Consider the following 21,260-nt stretch of genomic DNA (forward strand, 5'->3'; position numbering starts at 1 on the left):
AAAAATTAAAATATCATCTATCTATTTAAATATTTTTTTTATTATTTTAATAGTTAGTTCATAACATTTATTTCAGCATAAAAACTTTATCATAAAAACAAATATTAAATCTAATTAATAAAACTTATCAAAAACTTTCTTATTTATTTTATTCTTATTTGAACTTATTAAAAGAGAAAGAAAATATGAAACTATTTAAATATTTTATCAATACCTGAAAAAATAATTTTTTATAGATAGTTTGAATAAAGAAATTTATTTAAAATTTATTAATAATTTTTATTATCAATTAAAAATTAAAATTAAAGTAAAAAATATTTTTATTTTCAATTCTTATTTATATTTTAAACTTAAATCTTAATTGAGTTTTAGAGATATTTTTAAATTATTATATGAATCAATACTTATTAATTTTAAACAAAAAATATTTATAAAGTTAATTTACAATACAATTTCATTTATTTAGTTAAGAATTTATATATTTGTTTTTAGCAGTTTAGAAAATATTTTATGAATTTTTTTCTCCTGTGTGTTTCACCATTTGTGCAAAGATTGTATTTTTTGTTATGTATGTATCTTCTGTAGAATTAGCTAGTAGATTGAATGGTGAATCATATTCAGCTACCAATCCATTATCCATGACTATGACCTTATCATAGTCTGCTATTGAATTTAATCTATGAGCTATTGTGATAATAGTATAATCAGAAAAATTTGTTCTTAGTGTTTTTTAAATGAATTAATCAGTTTCCATATCAACATTAGAGGTAGCTTCATCCAAAACTAGAATCTTATTGGTTTTCAGCAATGCTCTTGCTAAGCATATTAATTATTTTTATCCAACTGAAAAAGAACAAGAAGAAGCACCTTTATAATTTAAATAAAAGTAAATAAATTTTTTATATTTTTAATAAATTACCCATATCAGTATCTAATCCATCTTAACAATTTTGCTTAGCAAATTATTCTAATTCTACCAATCTAAGAACTTCCCAAAGTTTTTCATCAGTGTACTAGCTTAAAGGATCTAGATTTCTTCTTATTGTTCCTCCAAATACGAAGGGTACTTGGGGTATAATTGAAATACTTTATCTTAATGTGTGTAAACCTAATTTTTGAATTTCAATGCCATTTATATGCATTTCTGACCCCGCTTCAGGTTCAGTGAGTCTAAACAAAGCCTATTTTTAAAACAAAATATTAATTTTATATTTTAAATTATTTTATCTATAAAATATTAAATTTCTTATTAGCTATCAAATTACTTGAATTAGTGAAGATTTTCCTGCTCCAGTCCTACCTACGCAACCAACTTTTTCACTGTGCTTGATGCTAAAATTAATACCTTTTAGAACAGGATTTAGTTCTTATCTATATCTCATCTTAACATTTTTAAATTCAATTTAGCCGTTTTAGGGCCATTTCACTTCCAACTAATTTGTTTATTATTTTAAATGATCTGTAACCAATGGAGCTTCAGAGGGCTAATCTATTAAATTTTATATTCTTTCAACAGAAGACATAGCTGAATCAGTAGCCAACATTTATCTCAGACACCATTAAACAGAATCAGCCATGAGCATAAAGTAAGTGAGACTTTATGCTGATAGTGTTGGATCAGAAGAAGGTAAAGATATAATAATAAAAACACCTATAGCAGTGCATATTATAGCTATATTTTATATAAATCCACCAAAAAATCTGCTACAAAGCCAGTAAGCCAAATTAGCTCTTAAGTTATTGTTGCACAAATCAGTCATATTGTTTAAGAAATTTTAATTCTAGCCATATACTTTGATAGGAATAATTCCATGTAAAGTTGAAGAAAAGTAAGCAAAGACAGGAGATTTATTAGCTAGATCCAATTATTTCATTTTCAAGATGATGTCCTTATTGAAAAGCAAAAATTTATACAAAAGAAAAATGACAATTGCACTAGGAATCAAAATATAGTAATTAAAAACACAGCATGTAATAAGCAAATTAAAAAAATTGCATAAAATATCTAAGGAGTCATTTGAAGTAAAATGCAAAAAGTTATCAAGCAAGCTGACATCATTAGAAAATTTGTTAATTAGAATTCCACTAGAAACCTTGTCAAAAAACAGCAAAGGTGCTCTTAGCATAGAGTAGAGCATTTAATTATGCAAATACTTGCTTTCTTTAATGATTCCTTTTATAACAAAATAAAATTATAATTAACATTTGAATTTTATTAATTAAAATTTACCATAAGAAAAAAGAACTTATTTGAATCCATTAGTAATCATATATGAGCAAGAAAACAAGATCAAAAAGCCAAATAATTTTGACTTTTCATCATCAGAAGTCGAATCATACAAACCAAGACCTCTCTAAAATGCTGTGAAAAGGCATTCTGCTAATATAAAAAGTATTACAATTATAATTGGTAATCCCAGTATTTAAGAATTCATAATTTTCAAAAATTTAGTGTAGGTGTTGAAGCTTACATTAACAATTTCATCTTTTTTCTCTTCAATTTTGTTTTTTATTTTTTATTTCTTTTCTATTTCTTAATCTGAATTTACTTCCTCACTACTCAGACTATTCTAACTTCCATTTTTTTCTTTAATTTAAGTTTTTTCAAGACTCTTGATTGACTTCTCTTCTTCATTTTCAAACTTTATTTATTTTGCTGCCAATGTTTTAAGTTATTCAAACACTTCTTCAAAGCTTCCAATTACTTTTAGAGATCCATCATCTTCTAAAATTAGAATTCTATCACAATTCTTAGTAAAATGAATTTGATGGGTAACCAAAATAACTGTTTTACCTTTCATTAATCCACATATAGCTTTATTTATTAATTATTTTGAAACTTTTGAGTCAACAGCACTTAAAGGATCATCCAACAAATAGACATCTGCATTGCTATATAAAGCTCTTGCTAAACTTATTCTAGCTTTCTAACCACCACTTAAATTAGCACCTCTTTCTCCAACTAATGTTTGATCTCCTTTATCAATAACTTAAAAGTCATGATCTAAGCAGCAAGCTTATACCACAGTGTGATACCACTTCTCTTCAAAAGATTTTCCAAACAAAATATTTTCTCTAATTGTAGCTGAAAAAATATAAGGTTCCTATTCTACGTATGCAAATTTTAGTTTTTCTCCATTTGCATCATTCTCTCTGAATTAATATTAGCCTAAATAGTAAGGAATTTCCTTTAAGAAGCTATAAAGAAGTGTACTTTTTCCACTTCCAGTTTTTCCTACTATCCCTAAGATTTCTCCTTATTTAATATCAAAAGTCAGATCTTTAAGGATAGGAAATACTTTTTCATTCTATTATTTTAATGCTGCAACATCTATTTCTGTTTAAACTTATTCAGCTGTCACAACGTTTGTTGTGATTTAATTTTTTGGTTCAACTTAGGCTTATTTTGGTTCTTTAAAATAAGCACTAAAATTATTAAAACTAGCAAAAATTCCATTTTAAATTAAATCATTAGATTATTTGCCTTGATTAGTTTGAGTTACAATATTTTTAATACTGTAAATATCAATAAATCTTCTTAAGAATATTTGAAGTTCAAAAATATAGCCAAAACCTATACCTGAAAACAAAAATATATTTGTTTTAATATACTGAAGCATTTCAATAGTTGAAAAAATTTTAGCGCTATTAAGTTCAACAGAACCTTCATAATTTATTATTATAAATGTTAAGGTGGCTGCTACTAAAACATATGAAGTAGAGATAGCTTTTTCTATATATTATAGAGTTTGAACTTTGAATATCTCCCTGACTTCTTCATTTCTAATTTTTTCAATAATATTTTAGATTGCCTTCTCCCATCCATACATCTTAATTATTTAAATTCCTTCAATAATTTCTTTTGTCAATTTTAATCTTTCATCTGTTTTTAATATTCTTTTAGCAGTATGCTTCGAAGCTCTTTTACCGAAGAACTTCTGAGTTGGAAAGATAAATATTAAAAAAACTATACTGAGTAATCCTATTTAATATTTAATTAATTAATAAAGAAATTTAGCAAAAAAAATTTTTTAAATTAAATAAAAAATAAAGTGGTAAAATAATATTTATTTGATTTAATTTTAGTAAGATTACAGTAATTTTGAATGAAAAAAGATTTAAAATTAGCTTATAATTATTTTTTATATTTGAAAGCAGAAACAGCATGTTAAAAAATTAAATAAATTAAAATATTTTTAGAAAAAATAAATATAAATTACCATAAAAACCAAGTCTAAAAGCAAGAATAACACAAGCTACTGCAAGTGTATATGGAGCGATAGCCATTTAAAACAAATAAAAGAACTTAGCTTCAGTGGTATTTAGGTCACCAGAAATTAGATTAACGATTTTTCCAACATTAGCAGACTTGATTGAAATAGCACTCAATTAGCTAACTTTATTATAAGTTGTGTTAATTATTACACTCCTAACTTCAGAATTCAAATTTAAACCTAACTCCCACCCATTTTATCTAAATAAACTAGAAAATAGCATAGAAATTACCATAATAGCACCCCAGATGTAAGCTGTTTTATTATCTTTATCAAGTAAGCCTTAAATACAAAAATTTAAACAAACAGAATTAAATAGCTTGAGACTGACGTCAAATATTTAGTAAAAAAAGATTGTATATATTTTTTATTTAAACACAGATAGTAATGCTTTCCATACCTTCAAAGGCTAATTTTATGAAGAAAAATAATTATTTAAATAAAAAAAGTAATAAAAATTACTTTTAACTCTCCATTTAATAAGATTTTATCGAGGTTTTGTCTGAATTTTTCGGAGTTATTCTAAGACAATTAATTTTCTTTCAGCTTTGGAGTATGCATAGAGTTTACGTTTAGTCCTTTATTCAAAACTTTTTTAATCTTTACAGCGACAGAGAGTAAATTTAATAGGAAAAGTCTACCTATAAAACCATATCCTTACTCAAAATCTTCTTTATTGTAAAAATCTTCTGGAGATGATTAACTTTTGATTTTAGAATCTTAAGAAGGGGTTTCTTTTTAATTAGCTTATTACTTTGACATTTTAGCTGTTGTGTTTTTTTTTATAATTTAGTTTAAAAATTTTACTTTAATTAACTATATTAATCCTTTAGTTAAATTTTTAAAGTAACTAATTATATCTTCAGCTTGCTTTGGTGAATTTAATTAGTTTTAACCATTAAAATTATAATAAAACCAATTTTTATTATTTAATTGTAATTATTATAAATAGAAGTAAATAGAACAAATTAGGAAAATTTAATTACATAACAATTATTAAAACATAATTTATTAAAATGTCCTTATTTTAAGTGATTAAAATAGATCTCTCTATCAAAATTACTTGTTTTTTTAAATAAATCAAAGAGTATAAAAGTATCATTAAAATTTTTTGAGAACTTATTGTTTTAGATTTATTTTTATAACTAATATCACAATCCAAATCAAATAAATTGTTTTTACTAAATTTGAGCATTTTCTTTTTTCATAATATTATTCAATTTCTATAAAAACAATTTAGATATTAAATAATAAAAACACTAAGTAATTATGGCTTTTTAAATTTTTTAATAGGTAAATATTAGAGAGTTTTACATTTAAAAATATATCAAACTTAAAATAGGCTGATATAATCTAACATAATTGTTTTAAAGTTTTAAAGATAATGAAAGTTAAAGCCAAAATTATTCTTAAAAAAATATAATAAATGTAAAATTTAATAAAAGAGGTAAAATAGAAAAAATAAAGAAAGAATATTACTTATTAATTAATTCAAATAATTAAAGAAATATTAAAAAAATAATTAATTATAAGTAAAATTTGATAAAAGAAAAAAATAGAAGAAAAAAAGAAATTTCTTTACAAATCAGCCTAAGAAATCATCAAAATTAAACATAATTAGCAAATTATATCATAAATTACCAGAAAATCAGAATTATTTTTAATATTTATAAGATAAGCAATTAATATTTTTATAATACATCTAAAAACATTAAAAATTCTAAATATTTTTAATTCTTAAAAGAAAACAAAATTTACTTTTAATATTTTAATGTTGCATCTAGAAATTAATTAAAATAATTATTTGAAAGGAAAATATTATAACTTATGAATTCATGAAAATAAGTTAATAAAATTTACATTCTTAAATAATTGTGTTATATTTTATTTTTAATTTTTTTTATAATAATTTTTTATTTTAATTTATTTAAGTATTACTATTTATTCCTAATCTTTGATTATAAAATATTGTCATTTAAAAAGTGATTATAATTTTGTATTTTAATATAATTAAATTATGTTGATATTAAAATATTTTATTGATTTTTGATGAAATTAAAAGAAAGTTTAATATGTTTTATAATCAAACAGTGTTTTATTAACTAACAAAACAAATCTATTTTATTTTTAAAATAGTAAATGAAATAAGGTAAATTGCTATGTAATTGAAAATTTATATTTGCTTTATTTTTAGGTTTTAATTTTATTAAGTTAAAATAAATTTAAAAAAAAATATTTATATATGATAGTCAAATAACTAATAAAGTAGAAACTACTCATTATTTTTAAAGTATGTTAAAATTGAATAAATTAGACACTTTATTATGACAAAAAATGATTCAGTTTACTACGCTATTGTATTTTGCGTATTATTTTTTAATTGTTAATTTTAAAATTATCAAATTCAACAAAAGATTAAATTAGTTGTCAGGATTTTTTATCTAAATATCTTAAAACAGGATATTAATAACAATTAAATTATTTGCAAATTTTACAAAGTAAAAACGATAAATTTAATTTCAAGATTATGCAATTTAATTGTGATAGGCATCAGTAATTTCATCCTATTTACATAAAATTAGATGATGATTAGTACTTTAAGTGCGCTAAATGCATCACTTAATATAAAATTAGTGGAGATTAGCTTATTTTAGTTGAGGAGGTTAATTAGTATAGCTAATCATCTATAATATCTAACTGGCCTCCAGTAAATGACTCTTAGTTATTGAGCTAAGTTGAACAAATAGTAAATAAAGACTCAGATAAATCATAAATAAAAATATTAAATGATTTTTTTGAAAACTTTAGGCGAGAGTTAAATGAATAGCTTACAAATTTATAGTAGATTATTAACATACAAATTAATAAATATTAAAACTCAAATTAAACCTTACTTGATGTATACAATAAATTGGCAGAAAAATAGGTATTTAAATAATTACTTACATCTTAAACAAACACGTAAGAATCTACTGTGTAGTTTACTTTATTCTTAAAAGATAAAATAGAATAAAGAAGTTAAATTTCTTAAGAGTTGATCAAATCTATAGGCAATTATAACTAATCAATTCAAGAAATAGACTTGGACTTACCTAAGAAAATAAAAGAAGATATTATTCATTCTTTAGAAAAAGTTTGCTTATATTTTTAAGAAGATAACTACAAATAAAATAATAATAAAGAATTGAACTATAATTTTCGTTAAATGAAATTTAATTCTGATTAAAGCAATGTAGACAAGCTAATACAGCTTATATCAAATAAATCTAACTTTTGCACTTAAAGATTTATCTCGAAAATTGAATAAATATTGAACAAATACTCAGTATTGATAAATAAAGAAGATATGGAAGATCTTTTTATTGAATAAAAATAACCAATAGATTTTAGCTCATTAAGCATTCCTCAATTAGAAGATATTAGGGAGATAGTATAAAACTAAACTTACAAAAATAAATTATTAGAAGAAGGAAAATAAGCTTAATGCTCTCCTTATATAGAATAAATGATAAATTTAATTTCTAATAGGAGCAATTAAGTTAGTAAATAATCTATCAACAAAATAAAGCAATCTTTAGAAAAAGTGGAGCCACTATTTAAAGATATAATTTAGCTAGATGGAGAAGTTGAAGATTTCCATAAAATAAAAGAATCTCAATACAAAACTATACTTAAACTTGCTAAAAAATATTAAGATATTGAATATATGAATTAGCCTTCTGAAAATGTAAATAGAATTTTGAGATTGATATCAAACAATTCTAATTTTGTCAGATCAAAGTACCTTTAAGAGATAGAAGAGAAGTTAGATAGCTTAAAAGCAATTATAGATGAGATTTAAATTAACGATGAAGATATGTTTACTTCTACTCCAATCGATTTTAGATATATGTCATATGACTAGCTTTAATTAATAAATAATTTAGTTAAAAAGTACTCTGAAATAAATCATTTATAAGTTGATAATTTGCATAAATCTCCCGTAAAAGATCCTTTGTATAACACTTACTTAAATGAAAGCACCAACAACACATTTATTGTACTATAATATATAGACTTTAAATTCTTTAATGAGTCAGATAAAACCAAAATAAGAGATATTCTATATAAATATCCCATATTAGATACTATAGATATAGCAAATCCTTATAAAGATTTAACAAAAGAAGTAAACTTTACTCCATCGTTGTATAATGATTCGGACAAAAATGTCAAAATTTGGAGAAATCCTTAGCAAGAGCTAGTGATTGACCATTTCTAATATCAGAGTCAGTCTATTCAAACAGTATTTGATGCTGACTTGGATCCAAACTTAAAATATGTTGTTAGGATTGAGATTGAACCAATGAATAATTTTAATTACTATTCAAGGATTGGTTTGATTAGATCCTTCAATAAGAATACTCATAGAATATTTGCTGATAATCTTTGCTACTGTAATCAAAATTCATATGGTATAACAAAAGTCATAAAAGGAAAAAGACTTAATGACCCTTCTCTAAGATTTTCATTAAAAGCAAGAAATTTAGAGTTTAGAATTTGGATCAAAGGTAAAATATTTATGGTAGCTGATTACCCAGGCTATTAAAACATCAACAGTATTGAGGATGATGCTAAAGAAATAGAACTTTATAGCTCACTGACATTAGGTACTTTAGGTTTTAATATCAAAAGTTTTATTATCAAGTATTTTAAAGTTGTAGATCATTTTCCTTAGATTTGATAAATATTTGTTTATTTGTTTGAATGTTTTTCAATTTTGTAAAAAAAAAATATTTTTAAATATTTTATTTTTTAAAGAAATTTCATTTTAAAACAGTAGAAAATTATTCAAATATCATTTGAGTTATTTTAAAAAAATAATATAGTAGATATAATGAAAAGTAATTACATGTTACCCCTTTAATGTTATTATCATAGATGTATCTTATTTTAGAATTTAATTTATTAAATTTAGAAATAACATATAGCTTACAAACTTATTATTAAAAAAAATTTTTCCTGCTTATATTAATATTTTTTGTTTTGTTTGACTCTATTTCTTTTCTTCAAAATATTTAAAAAATTCTGTTAACCAGTATTTCTAAGAATATTTTAAAGAAAGTCCGTACAGTTAATCCAGAACCATTTGTTTACCTCTAAAATTTTAATATATCAATAAATAAATCATTTTAAAATAACTTATTAATTAATGAATCAAATTTTTAAAAAATATCGAAATTAAATTTGTTTTTTTAAATGTGTAAATTTACTCGAAACTGAAACTGAATAATTTAAAAGAATTTCACAATAATTTTGTTTTTTCAACTTTCAAAATAAATTTTGTAAGTAATAATATTTATTTGTTTTATAAATTGAAGAAGAAGAAGATTCAATAATTAATATTCATAAATTAGATCTACGAAGTATTTAAAATTTAATTAAGTAAACTTAAAATTATTTGTTATCAAAAACATGCAAGAAAACAAAAAATAATAATTATTTGCATAACAAATTACTATGTCAAGCAATAAAATTTAAACAAATTAAAATATTTAAGAAATTAAGTTATTATAAATAACGCAGAATAAATCTTAAGTTTCAATAATTGGTTTTAAATGCGGAGGGATTTATTTAGGTTCTACAAAGGATAATAAAAGAAATGGTGAAGGAAAGTAATTCTATTCTAATGGAAACTATTACGAAGGTGAATGGTCTTAAGATCTTCAAGATGGTATTGGTCTTTTCAAATATAATACTGGTGATTTTTACTAAGGAGAATTTTTTTAGGGATAATTTTAAGGATTTGGAAAATATTTTTATGCTTAAAGTAAAAGATTGTATATTGGATTTTGGTTAAATAGTAAATGGCATGGTTAAGGCTCATTTTATAGTGATCAAGGAGATTTATTAATTGATGGAATTTGGGAATGTGATAATCTTATCTAAGAAAATATATAAATAAATAAAAATATTACTTGTAAAAATGAGCCAAATACACATAAAAAATAAATAAGTATTTAATCTCTGATAAAAAAGAGTAATTAAATATAGTCAAAAGATAATCAGAATAGTTTTAGTATTTAAAATATAAAAAATATTAATGGATCAAAATACAAATCATTATTATCTAATATAAAAAATTTATTATTTTAAAATAAACATTAAAAACTAAAATAGTGTTTAATTGAATAAAGTGTTATTATATGATAATTATATTTAAATGTATCCAAATTATTTATTGATGTTAGAAATAAAAAAACTTTATCAAAAAATATCTTTCTTATATTCAAATCTGTCATATTTTAGTTTAAATAAATAAATTCATAGTATCAAAAAATGCATTTTTTGAAATGATTTAATAATTTATTAACGGAATTTTATTAGAAATAAATAAGATAGCCTTTTAATTCTAATTCTATTTTTTAAGCATAAATTTAGGATTGAGAAGATTTTTGTGAGGACAAAAGCATTTATAGAAAATATTTTATAAAAAGTATATATATAATAAACATTCATATTTTGAATTTAATATTAATTAAGCTGCTGTTTAATAAATCTACGAGTAAATTTAGATTGCATATTTATTTTCTGCCTTCTTATTACTGAAATTATTTTTTGTGCTTCTATGCTAAACCACTAAAAACTTTTTTATTTATTTATAGAGAGTGGTTATTTATAATGAAGCCTTTATTAATTTAAAATTTATTAGTCTCAAATGGTTCCAACAAAATTGTCGTTTTCGAAGTATCCTTCAACTATCTTTCCGTCTGCACTGCAGTAAATACCTTTACCGTTCATTCTATCCTATTAAAGTTATTCAAAAAAAAATGTTATTATGAGTAATGTTAAATTTCAAAAAAATATGAAATGCCTTAATTTAAAAATATTACTTGTTCCCAGTCTCCTTTGTAGTATGATTTATCGGCCCAAGTGTAAATACCCTTACCTTATCTTAAACCAGCAACAAAATAACCTTCATAAGCATCACCATTTGCAAAAGTATATTGTCCCTTGCCATTTTTTCTTCCATCGAGCCTAAATTTAAGTAAAAATCAGTCAAAAAAATTCATAACTTGTTTAATAATTACCATTCACCATCATATCTATCTCCAGTAGCCATTTCAAGAGTACCAAGACCTTCTTTCTTATCAGCTTTCCATTCACCTTTTTAGTTAAAATAATTATTAGTTTATAAATTATAAATGGGGTCTATTTAGAGATATCATTAGATAATTTAAAAAACTATTACTAAATATATTTTAAAACTATCTCTTTTACTTTAAAATATTTTTAAAAACGATCAATAAATATATATATATATATTACCATCGTAAGTATCACCATTTGCATATTGATAAACACCAGGACCATTTCTTTCACCATCTACAAAAGAACCTTGGTAAAGATCTCCGTTAGAGAATTAGAAAGTACCAATACCATTTTTGTCATCATTGGCCCATTCACCATCATATCTAGATCCATCTACATAAGTATAAACACCATGGCCACTCTTTTATCCTTCGAAGAAATTTCCTTCATATCTATCTCTATTTTGGCAGATCATAACACCATAGCCATGAACTTTGTCATTAAGCCAATCTCCTTCATATTCTGCTCCTGAAGAGTAGAAAAGAATACCCTTTCCATTCTTTTAGTTATTTTACCATTATCCTTCGTATCTATCTCCATAGCTAAAGAAATACTTGCCAATTCCTGATTTCTCTCCATTAATCCATTCACCTATTAATTTAATTTATAAAATTTTTTAGCTTAATTATTGGAATGCTAGCAATTTAAAAAAATTCTAAAAAGATATTTAAAAGCTTATCTATCTTTTTTATTAATTTTATTTATGATTTTCAAAGAGAGAAGATTATTTTTTTGTAAGTAGATCAAAAACTGATATTTTTTAATGTAATATAATGTTAAATTAGTTCTGATAGGGTATTATAAAATTATTTATCTACCCAAAACTTGACTAAAGAATAAAAATCTAGATAGAATCAGTTAAAGACTATTGAATTGGGCAACTTATTTACTTACTTAAAGAAATAATTCCATTTTCTTAAAAGCTGTTTTTAAAATCACTTAAAAGTTAATTAAATACCTTCATATTTTTCATTTGAGGACAAATAGAAGTAAACACCTTAGCCATGCTTTTTATCGTTAAACCAAGTTCCTTCATAAAAATTACCATTAGGATAAGTATATTTGCCAAAACCTTCCTTTCTTCCTTCCTTTAATTAGCCTTCGTATCTTTCGCCTGTTTAAAAGATATAGTAGCATCTTTAACCGTGGAAGAGATCGTCTTTCCACTCGCCAACATAAATATCACCATTTGCATAATAATAAATACCCTTGCCGTGACGAGCTTCTCCATTTAACTAACCTTCATATCTGGATCCATCGCTATAATTCTTAACAAAAGTTTGTAAACCCTTCAACTGTGCAACGAATTCATTAATAACGATTTGTTTTTCTTCTAAATTTCTTCTATTCTCTTCTTGGATGTTAACTTCTTTGCGTGATTCAACTGGTACGACACTTTATTGTATAATCATAGGTCTACTCTCCTTGCCTTGAAGCTAAGTAATACTGTACTTGACTTAATTTTAGTTTTGGTAAACTTAAGATCCATATACTGGTTGTTATTAGATCATTTTTTATAACTAATTATACTTGCTTTATTGATTGATATGTTTGTTTCTTTGATTTATTTTGTTAAATTAACAATATTTTATTAATTGATTTATATTTTTTCTTTACTGAAATTGTTTGTTTCTATTTTATTTTCTCTTTAATTTTCAAATTACCTATTTTTAAAACTTAATAAATAATTTTTTACTTGTCTGGTTGCTTCAGATTTAATTAAAATCTTGAAGAGAAAAGAGATATCTATCTATCTATCATTTAGAAAAATATTTAATTTGTTTGAAATTATCTAATGAAAAATTAAATATGAAAAGTAATTTATGATTAACATTATCACATTTATTAGCTGTTATGTTTGTTTGTTTGTATTTATGTATGTTTTGATTGTTTTTTTGATTGAAAATGAATCAATTTATTTTTCAACTATTTTTTATTATCTTTCAAATTTTTATTTTTATTTTATTTCCCATAAATATCCAAATTTATTAAAGTATTCAAGCCTGTTTTTCTTACTTTAAGTTCAATATTTAATAGAATATTATTGATGAAATATAAAATCAAATAATTTTATTGTCTAGAATAAAATATCCAATATATTTATTTGTTCAAATTAGTTCTAATATTAAATTTAAATTTAAAAATATTTTATCTCATAAAAGTAAAAAATTAATAATCTACTTATATAATTCATAATATTTTTTTGAAAGCTTAAATTAAAGAAAATTATTTATAATTAAATCTAATTATTTTTAAAAAGTTTTGTATAAAAATAATATTATTTTCTTACAAAAAAAAATAAATTATTAATATTTATAATCATTTTTAAATCCAAAATCTCACTAATAAACAAATTATATTGTGCTTTAGTTTATATTAAGCAAATGAAAAGAAAGGTTTGAACTAGTTTTTGTTTAAAATTTTGAAAAATAAATTTGCTATTGTTGTTTATTTCATGAAATTAGATATTTACTTTAGTAAAGAGGAAATTTTTGATATTTAAATCAAAGTTTTCAAATTTTATTTTTTCTTTTATCCAAATAATTTATAATAATTTATTAATAAATAAAATCAATGAAAAAAAAAAAAAAGTAAATGATTAAATTAACAAAAATGGAAAGAGATTTTATAATTTAGGACAAAAAGGTATTTGAGAAAAAATAAAATGTTGATATAGAAACTTTAGTTTTTTTGAAATTTACAATATCGAAAGGCTTTGCTACTTATCTACAAAAATGAAAATTGCTCGCACATCCACACTACACACACTCTACACTTAAGCTCTTTTAATGTTAAATCTATTCTCCTAAACTATTTCGATATTGTAAAAAGTAAAATAAATATAATGCTCTATCTCACAGGATACAAAGCTCATATATCTCCTAATGCATAAAACGATTTCGATCCATTTATAGACTTAAAAAAGCTGATTTCTATATAAAAAAACAGTAAGCCTAAGACCAGAAGCTGTTTGAATCTATTATAAATTTTTTAATACTAATTCCCGCTATGAATATAAAATATTAATATAATATTAGAACGATTATTGTAATATATATTCATAGGAGATAAAATAAAATAAATAAATTATCTCACGTCGATAATAAATTTTTGAGGCTAAGGATAATAGTATTCAAACAGATCTAATTAGAACACTTATTGTTTAATAAAATAGAATTAGCTAATCACAGTCTATGATGTTCAAACCAATTTTGAGCAAATGCCAAAATTTAAGTTTTTAAAACCACGAGATATTCATTCTTATGTCTTTGCAATCATATTTTAAAATATATAAAATATATTGTTTAAAATTAGGCAATAGAACCAAAGTCGATTCCTCTCTATCAAGATTTAAAAAAAAAATTAAAAATTAAAAAATAAATAAATTTAAATAAATACAAATAAATAAAATTAATTAATTAAATAAATAAAAAATCTATTAAAAAATAATCAAATAAAAATTAGTAATTAAACAAATAAACAAATAAATATTAAAATAAATAAATAAAATTAATAATAAATAAATAAAAAAATAAACATATAAATCAAGACAGCAAGGCATATTTTAAAAAAATGAATAGCGTATCTTGCTAATTTTTTTAGAAATTAAAAAGTTTTTATTTAATAAAAATATTTATTTTGGAAAATTTTTATTCTTATTTTTATTTAATTTTATTTATTTATTTCATGAAAAGAGAAAATTAAATAAGTTTATTTTTTGAATGATTACGAAAATAATATTTTTAATGTTCAATAATATTTTACAAAAAAAACAAAATTTATTTTTCTTTTTTAATATTTTTACTAATTTTAAAAATTAATGAAAAATAGTATGATTAATATTAATTGGTTTTGCATTTATATGATCGTGATTCTTTTTTAATCTACCAAGTATAATAAGATAATTAAGGAATTGTAATTCAAAATTTATAAAACTAATAATGCGTAGATATTGCTATAAATTTAAATTTAATTGGGAGATTTTCATGTTAGTAGAATAGAAATGCTCGATAAATCAAGATACAATATATTTAAAATAAATAAATAAATAATTTAATTTTTTAGTAATATTTGTCCATTAACCAATATAATATAAATATTTTTTTCTTTTTAGTGATAAATATAGATTTTAGCAAATTTTAGGTATCTAGCAACTTTACTTTCAAATATTTGATGGTGTTTAATATAGATTAATATAAAAAATGATAATAAATTACGAAAAATGAGTAAATAGAGAGAATAAAAAAGAATTTATTTGACTTACACTATTTTTTTTCTTTTGTATTAATATGAAATCAAAATTTCTTTTAAAAAATCAACTTTTATTTAACAAAAATTTTAGATGTATTATAATTTGCTTTGATTGCTGTTTTCTTTGTTTTTTTGCTTGCTTGGTTGCTTGTTTAATAAAATAAAAGTTCGCATTATTTTGACAAATATAATAAGTAGAAACATAATATAACCAAACAATTATTATTCTTACAGAGTAGCTAAATAATAACATTATAAATACATGAGTAAAAAAAATAAAAACTCCTAGCAAATCGAGGAATAGAGCAGCTAGTAATAAGAACCATAACAATCCTATATGGCAGACTTGCGAAGAGAAAACGACAATAAGGCTGATTGCTTAGTACAGGATAACGATTTACTGCCAATTAAGCAACGTTAAAACATACAAGATAATTGTGATTAATCATTAAATAATAATTTATGCTTTTTAAAATTTGAATCTAACTAGATTTTTAAAGATAGCCCAACTATTAAATTTCTTTAAATTTAATAATAAAATGAGAAGCATTAAAATAAAATGGCCTAATTATCTTTGGAGAATTAAGCTAAGGATCATTCTTATAAAGATTTTCACCATAACGAATTCAAGTAAAATAATAATAATAAAGTTATTAATGAGGAGCATTAGTAACATAATGTTAAAAAATAAAGTTAATAATATATTGAGGAAGAAGATTAATAAATGAACAAATTATAATTTCCAAACAGGAAATCTTCATATATTTAAAATTAAAGGGTTAATGAAGAAAAAATGGTTATTAATATAAACAATTAGAATGACCAAATTAATTTTCTTGAATGCAATTCCAAAGGCTTATAAACCAAGAATATTAATATAAATTAATAAGTTTTTAATAATTAGTAAAATAATTCCAAATAGTTAGTCTTAAATGCTGAAGAAACTTAATTAGAGAAAAAAAATATAGACTCTATTGAAGAATAAGATGATGAGTAGCAATAAAAATATCCTGAGTATTTTAATTTAACAAACAACGAAAAATTAGAAGAAATATGCTCAAAAGTCAACTTTGTAAGAAATACACTAAGCAGACACTTTGGGAAACTTAGAAGAAATGGATAGATTGTGGAGAATGAATCTCTTCTGTAAATAGATCAAGAGTTTAAATTAACTGATAGATAAAAACAGTAGAGAGATCTTTTGGTCCTCTCTTTGAGAAGGAGATCTTAAATTTTCTTAATTTTAAACGTTATTTGGGTAATTATTATAGGATTAACTTATATTTAATCTGAAAATTGGTTCAAAATGAAAACATTAGACAACTTATCTCTGCAACTTTTAGTAACAGCTGATGGAATTACAATTCTCCAATTAGTAGTATGGATCATAAATATCTTAGTTGGTTTGAATGGAATGGCTAATTTCTCATTGTTGTGCTTGAAAATATATTAAATAGCTGTTCTTATCACCATATTTTTTGAGATTCTCACAAATGTACTCATTTTAAACTTTGTTCCTATTTCCTTAGCAAAATCTCTTGCCTTAATTCTTTTCCACCTATTCTTTATATTTGCCAGTAAAATTGTATAGAATGCCATGCTAGCTTTCAGAGAAAGATACATACCTATTCTCTATCATTATCAACTGAGTTTTTCGCATGATGAAACTGCTTCTTAATAAACCTCTAATAATTAACAAACAAAAAGCCAAATTAAACATAAAAAGAAAGATTAAATCATTTTTAATTAAGGATTACAATTTTAAAGTAGAATTGATGAAAAAAATCCCTTTGGTATAATTTCTAATATGAAATAATATCCAGCGCAAGTAGACGAATAAAATTCAACTGACTAAAAAAGTGTTTTACCTTAAAATTTATAAAAAAATTGTATCAACAATAATTAATCAGATTCAACTTAAAATCAATTAAATAACCTAAAATAATAATCATCGTGCATTTCAGATTAAGTTCAGACATTTTTGTTAGCAAACAAAGCTTAGTCTAATAAAAGTGAAGAATCAAAAGAACAAACTTTTAAGTAGTAAATTATACAACAAAAAAATTAAAAAGAAAAGAAAATTGCTTTTAGTGTAGCAGAATTATAGGGAGATGAAGAGAGAGGCTTTCAGTAAAAAAAATCAGATATAGGATCCTTCCCTGTATATGAGAAAAATTAAGAAAAGCGCATAGACCAGGAAGAGTAAAATATATAATTAGAAATTTTTAATCAAGATGTAATATCAAACCCCAGCGAAAAGAATTTACAGCTAAACCAATTAAAATCAACCCACAACAAAAAAATCAATATAGAGCGTAAAGAAACTATATTAAGCAGCAATGCACAAGGTTCTTAAACTACACTTCCTTCAAATAATTGCTATATTCAAAGAAATAATCCATCTTAAATTTGCGCAAATTTAGATGATGAAGAAATCAATGTAGATATAGCTTGAAATAATAATAATAATAAAATGGTGCTTTCTTCATGTAAAAAAACTTATTTATTAAAAGTAAACTTAAAAAAAAATTATAATTAAATAAATAAACTTCAACAAATATTAATAAAAATTTAATTATTTCTTTATAAAAATACTTAAAAACCAATAAAATATATTATTATTTATATAAAAATAAATGTATTTTATATTAAACAAACTTTTATATTAGCAACCAATTTAATTTTGAAACAATTAATTGTAAATTCAATAAAAATACTTGAGTTTAGCTAAATTAATATTAGATTAATTGATAGCTTTATCCTTTTACACATATATAATTCATCTTTCTTTTTAATTAGCATTAAAAAGCTATAAATATTCCTTTATCATATTTGATTATTTTTATGAAAAGGTTTTAGATTTAAACTACCGCTTATTTAGTATAAAAGTTTAAAATAAAGTAAATAAATTTAAAAAAAACAAAAATTACCCAATAGTTTTATTTTTTAATTTGTTTATCTAATTAAAGCCAGTAAAGAAATTAATTGCTATGATAGATATTTAAAATAAAGTAAAAATTTTGAAAAAGAAAATTGTCCAATAGTTTTATTGGTTTAAAAGCATTTTTACTGTATTAAAATATTAAAAAGCTTAATCTGTCTTTAACATGTATATAAAATCAATTAATTTATTTAAATATTTTGTTTCAACTAATTTAAATTTACTAATTTAATTTAAACTTATTAAAAACTTGAAATATTTAAAAATAAAAAAAAAAATTATTTTTAGTGTAAAGACTGTAGGCGCAATCTATTGCTTAATTATTTCAATAGTTTTAAAAATGTCTTCTTTCTAAGAAATATGATTCATATTTTAAAAAAATGATGATAATTTAGTTAAAATTATTTTTAATTTAATTTAATTTTATTTTAAAATGTTATCAGCGAGATTTATTGATTGCTTAATTGTTTTAATATTTTAACATTTTTATGCTTTTAAATATGATTCATTTTTTATTTAAATCATCATAATTTTAGTTAAAATTATTTTAACTTTATTTTTAGTTTTAAATCTATTTTTGTTGAAGATATTAATGATGATAATTTATTAATAAAGCTAATTTTGTAAAAATATAATCAAAAAAGATAACATAAAATCATGGTTTTGCTTGCTATTAGTTTGAAAAAAATTTGAATTTTTATTTTTAGATAAATTAACTTGATTACTTTTTAATCATCAAAAATAAAAATATTAGTATTATATTAAAAATATTTGATCTATAATTTGGGTCTGTCTATTAATATTTTTTTATGTATTTTAAATGAGAATTAAAATAAAATAATTTTTATATTATTTCCATTGACTTATATATTGATTATGTTCTATTAAATATGAAGGAGAGTATTAAAAGTATTTGATAGAGTAAATTAATATCTTGAGGCTGATTAATTGGGAATCAAATTTACCATCCAAAAATTAAATAATATAGTAAAAGGAATTATAATGCGTTGAGAGAGTTAGATTGATATTTACTTAATTACTTAGACTTTTAAACTATTTAAAGCTTTTTAGCTTTTTTAATGCTCTAATTCTGAGATATTGATTTTGTAATTAAACTAGAAAAAATTTTGATTAAATAAATAAGAGAACAAATATATTCAAAGAGATATTCATTCAATTCAATTGCAAAATAGATAACAATTTTTATAACTCCATTTTCAAAATTTGAGTGAAGAAAAAAGTATTCAATACTGAGTATAGTAAAATTATTAATTACTTATAAAAGTTAATCCTTTTAGCAATCATAATTGCCATTAACAAGTTAAGAAGTTTGATAAAAATATACAGAAATACTAAAAAAAAATGCATAATCTAAAAAAATAACATTTTTAATAATCTTCATCAACCATAAGAGGGATAAAAATGCCTCTTGTTAATATTTAAACTTAGATTTAAAGTACTTCAAATTAAAATAAATTACCTGAAGCTAAGTAACCATCAATTGAAGTTACTTAAATGAAATTAAATAATAACTAATACCCTTTCGTGTTGCCTATTAATGGAGAGTAGGTAAACTCGCATTAGATAGTGTAAGGAGTTCCTGTATAGAATACTCTGTTTGACTTAGAGAGAAATAACACTAACCAAAACTAGTATGGAGATGACTTAAGACTCCAAAAATATGAACTAGAAAAATTAATAAACAATAGCCTTGTTAGTTTTATAAGGCATAATAAGATTTCTATGGTCTTTATGATTATATTAATAATATCTTACGTTATACAGATAGCTACCTAAGGTTCTTAAAATGATAATACAAACGATAAAAAAAATTAAAATAATGATTCATCAGTCTCAAATAATGTTTATTACTTTGTTCTTGATTATCTTTTTTGGTTTGGAGCTTGTGTAGCTGCTATAAAATCCTAATCGAATTTTAACCTAAAATATATTAATGTTTATTTAGGCTTTATGGTATTTTCTTTGATTCCATAGATATTAGGCTATGCAGATTTAGGATATAGAAATAAATAAAATGGATAAACAACTGTTTTAGTCATTAACATCTTAGCATGTATTATTGAGTTTTTATACAAGTTCATATTTGGAATCATTAAAGCAATCGGTATCCGCTCTTTATATGCAAAACACACTTCTCAATTTTAAGGCATGCAAATTTTATTATATAACAAACCAGTAAATAACCAAGTTTTGTGAAGTATTAATTAATTTCCCCAATATAAAAAGTGTAAGCTAATTCGGACTGAATCTTTATGATTGATTTCTATCTTGTTTAAGGTATACTATTGAATCAAAGGTATTTCATTTAAAATTATTTAAATAAATCATTTAAGCATATTAACCAATCTATCACCACATATTCATTATTTATTTATAAGAAAATTTATTTATATAAAATACTTAATATTAACAACTAATATATTGTGAACATTTATTTAATTAATTTATAAAATAGTTCAACATATTGTCTATATTTTAATCCCCATCCCTTTTTAATTTCAAAAGGAAAGGTTTTCATGTATTAAAAATATCTAAATATTCACTCCTAAATTTAAGATAATATTTACTTAAAATATACAATATTTACGTATTTTGTAAGAGTTTTAATTTTATTACTTTTAGTATACCTTAAAATTTAGAAC

At 22.0% G+C, this 21,260-nt stretch overlaps 7 protein-coding genes across 7 annotated transcripts; 4 read left to right on the forward strand and 3 right to left on the reverse strand. All coding sequences in view use genetic code 6, as the record gives it.

The window, feature by feature from the left end:
* Window positions 1-454: 454 nt before the first annotated feature.
* On the reverse strand, window positions 455-5,036 carry TTHERM_00584900 (ABC transporter C family protein; the record flags this gene model as incomplete). Its single annotated transcript, XM_001032596.2, has 6 exons — window positions 455-867; window positions 920-1,181; window positions 1,266-2,173; window positions 2,231-3,982; window positions 4,221-4,683; window positions 4,737-5,036. 6 exons carry the CDS (start codon window positions 5,034-5,036, stop codon window positions 455-457), a joined length of 4,098 nt encoding a protein of 1,365 aa, XP_001032596.2.
* A 1,765-nt stretch (window positions 5,037-6,801) lies between these two features.
* TTHERM_00584910 (hypothetical protein) lies at window positions 6,802-8,997 on the forward strand (the record flags this gene model as incomplete). The annotated part of the gene is made up of 1 exon (XM_001032597.2): window positions 6,802-8,997. The coding sequence occupies one exon, from the start codon at window positions 6,802-6,804 to the stop codon at window positions 8,995-8,997; it is 2,196 nt and encodes a 731-aa protein (XP_001032597.2).
* Window positions 8,998-9,194: 197 nt separating this feature from the next.
* On the forward strand, window positions 9,195-10,463 carry TTHERM_00584920 (MORN motif protein; the record flags this gene model as incomplete). Its single annotated transcript, XM_001032598.2, has 2 exons — window positions 9,195-9,514; window positions 9,635-10,463. 2 exons carry the CDS (start codon window positions 9,195-9,197, stop codon window positions 10,461-10,463), a joined length of 1,149 nt encoding a protein of 382 aa, XP_001032598.2.
* A 504-nt stretch (window positions 10,464-10,967) lies between these two features.
* Window positions 10,968-13,060, reverse strand: TTHERM_00584930 (MORN motif protein; the record flags this gene model as incomplete). The annotated part of the gene is made up of 5 exons (XM_001032599.4): window positions 12,364-13,060; window positions 11,583-11,996; window positions 11,345-11,420; window positions 11,147-11,291; window positions 10,968-11,060 (listed from the first exon to the last, which is right to left on the reverse strand). Exons 1-5 carry the CDS (start codon window positions 12,914-12,916, stop codon window positions 10,968-10,970), a joined length of 1,281 nt encoding a protein of 426 aa, XP_001032599.3. The 5' UTR covers window positions 12,917-13,060.
* A 958-nt stretch (window positions 13,061-14,018) lies between these two features.
* Window positions 14,019-14,418, forward strand: TTHERM_00584940 (hypothetical protein; the record flags this gene model as incomplete). Its single annotated transcript, XM_001032600.1, has 3 exons — window positions 14,019-14,051; window positions 14,119-14,236; window positions 14,267-14,418. The coding sequence occupies 3 exons, from the start codon at window positions 14,019-14,021 to the stop codon at window positions 14,416-14,418; spliced, it is 303 nt and encodes a 100-aa protein (XP_001032600.1).
* Window positions 14,419-15,849: 1,431 nt separating this feature from the next.
* TTHERM_00584950 (transmembrane protein, putative) lies at window positions 15,850-18,111 on the forward strand (the record flags this gene model as incomplete). The annotated part of the gene is made up of 1 exon (XM_001032601.2): window positions 15,850-18,111. The coding sequence occupies exon 1, from the start codon at window positions 15,919-15,921 to the stop codon at window positions 18,109-18,111; it is 2,193 nt and encodes a 730-aa protein (XP_001032601.1). The 5' UTR covers window positions 15,850-15,918.
* Window positions 18,112-19,898: 1,787 nt separating this feature from the next.
* TTHERM_000584969 (transmembrane protein, putative) lies at window positions 19,899-20,711 on the reverse strand (the record flags this gene model as incomplete). The annotated part of the gene is made up of 1 exon (XM_012799639.1): window positions 19,899-20,711. One exon carries the CDS (start codon window positions 20,709-20,711, stop codon window positions 19,899-19,901), a length of 813 nt encoding a protein of 270 aa, XP_012655093.1.
* Between the last annotated feature and the right edge of the window lie 549 nt (window positions 20,712-21,260).

Source organism: Tetrahymena thermophila (genome assembly GCF_000189635.1).
Source record: "Tetrahymena thermophila SB210 genomic scaffold scf_8254444, whole genome shotgun sequence".
Classification (NCBI taxonomy): Eukaryota; Ciliophora; class Oligohymenophorea; order Hymenostomatida; family Tetrahymenidae; genus Tetrahymena; species Tetrahymena thermophila.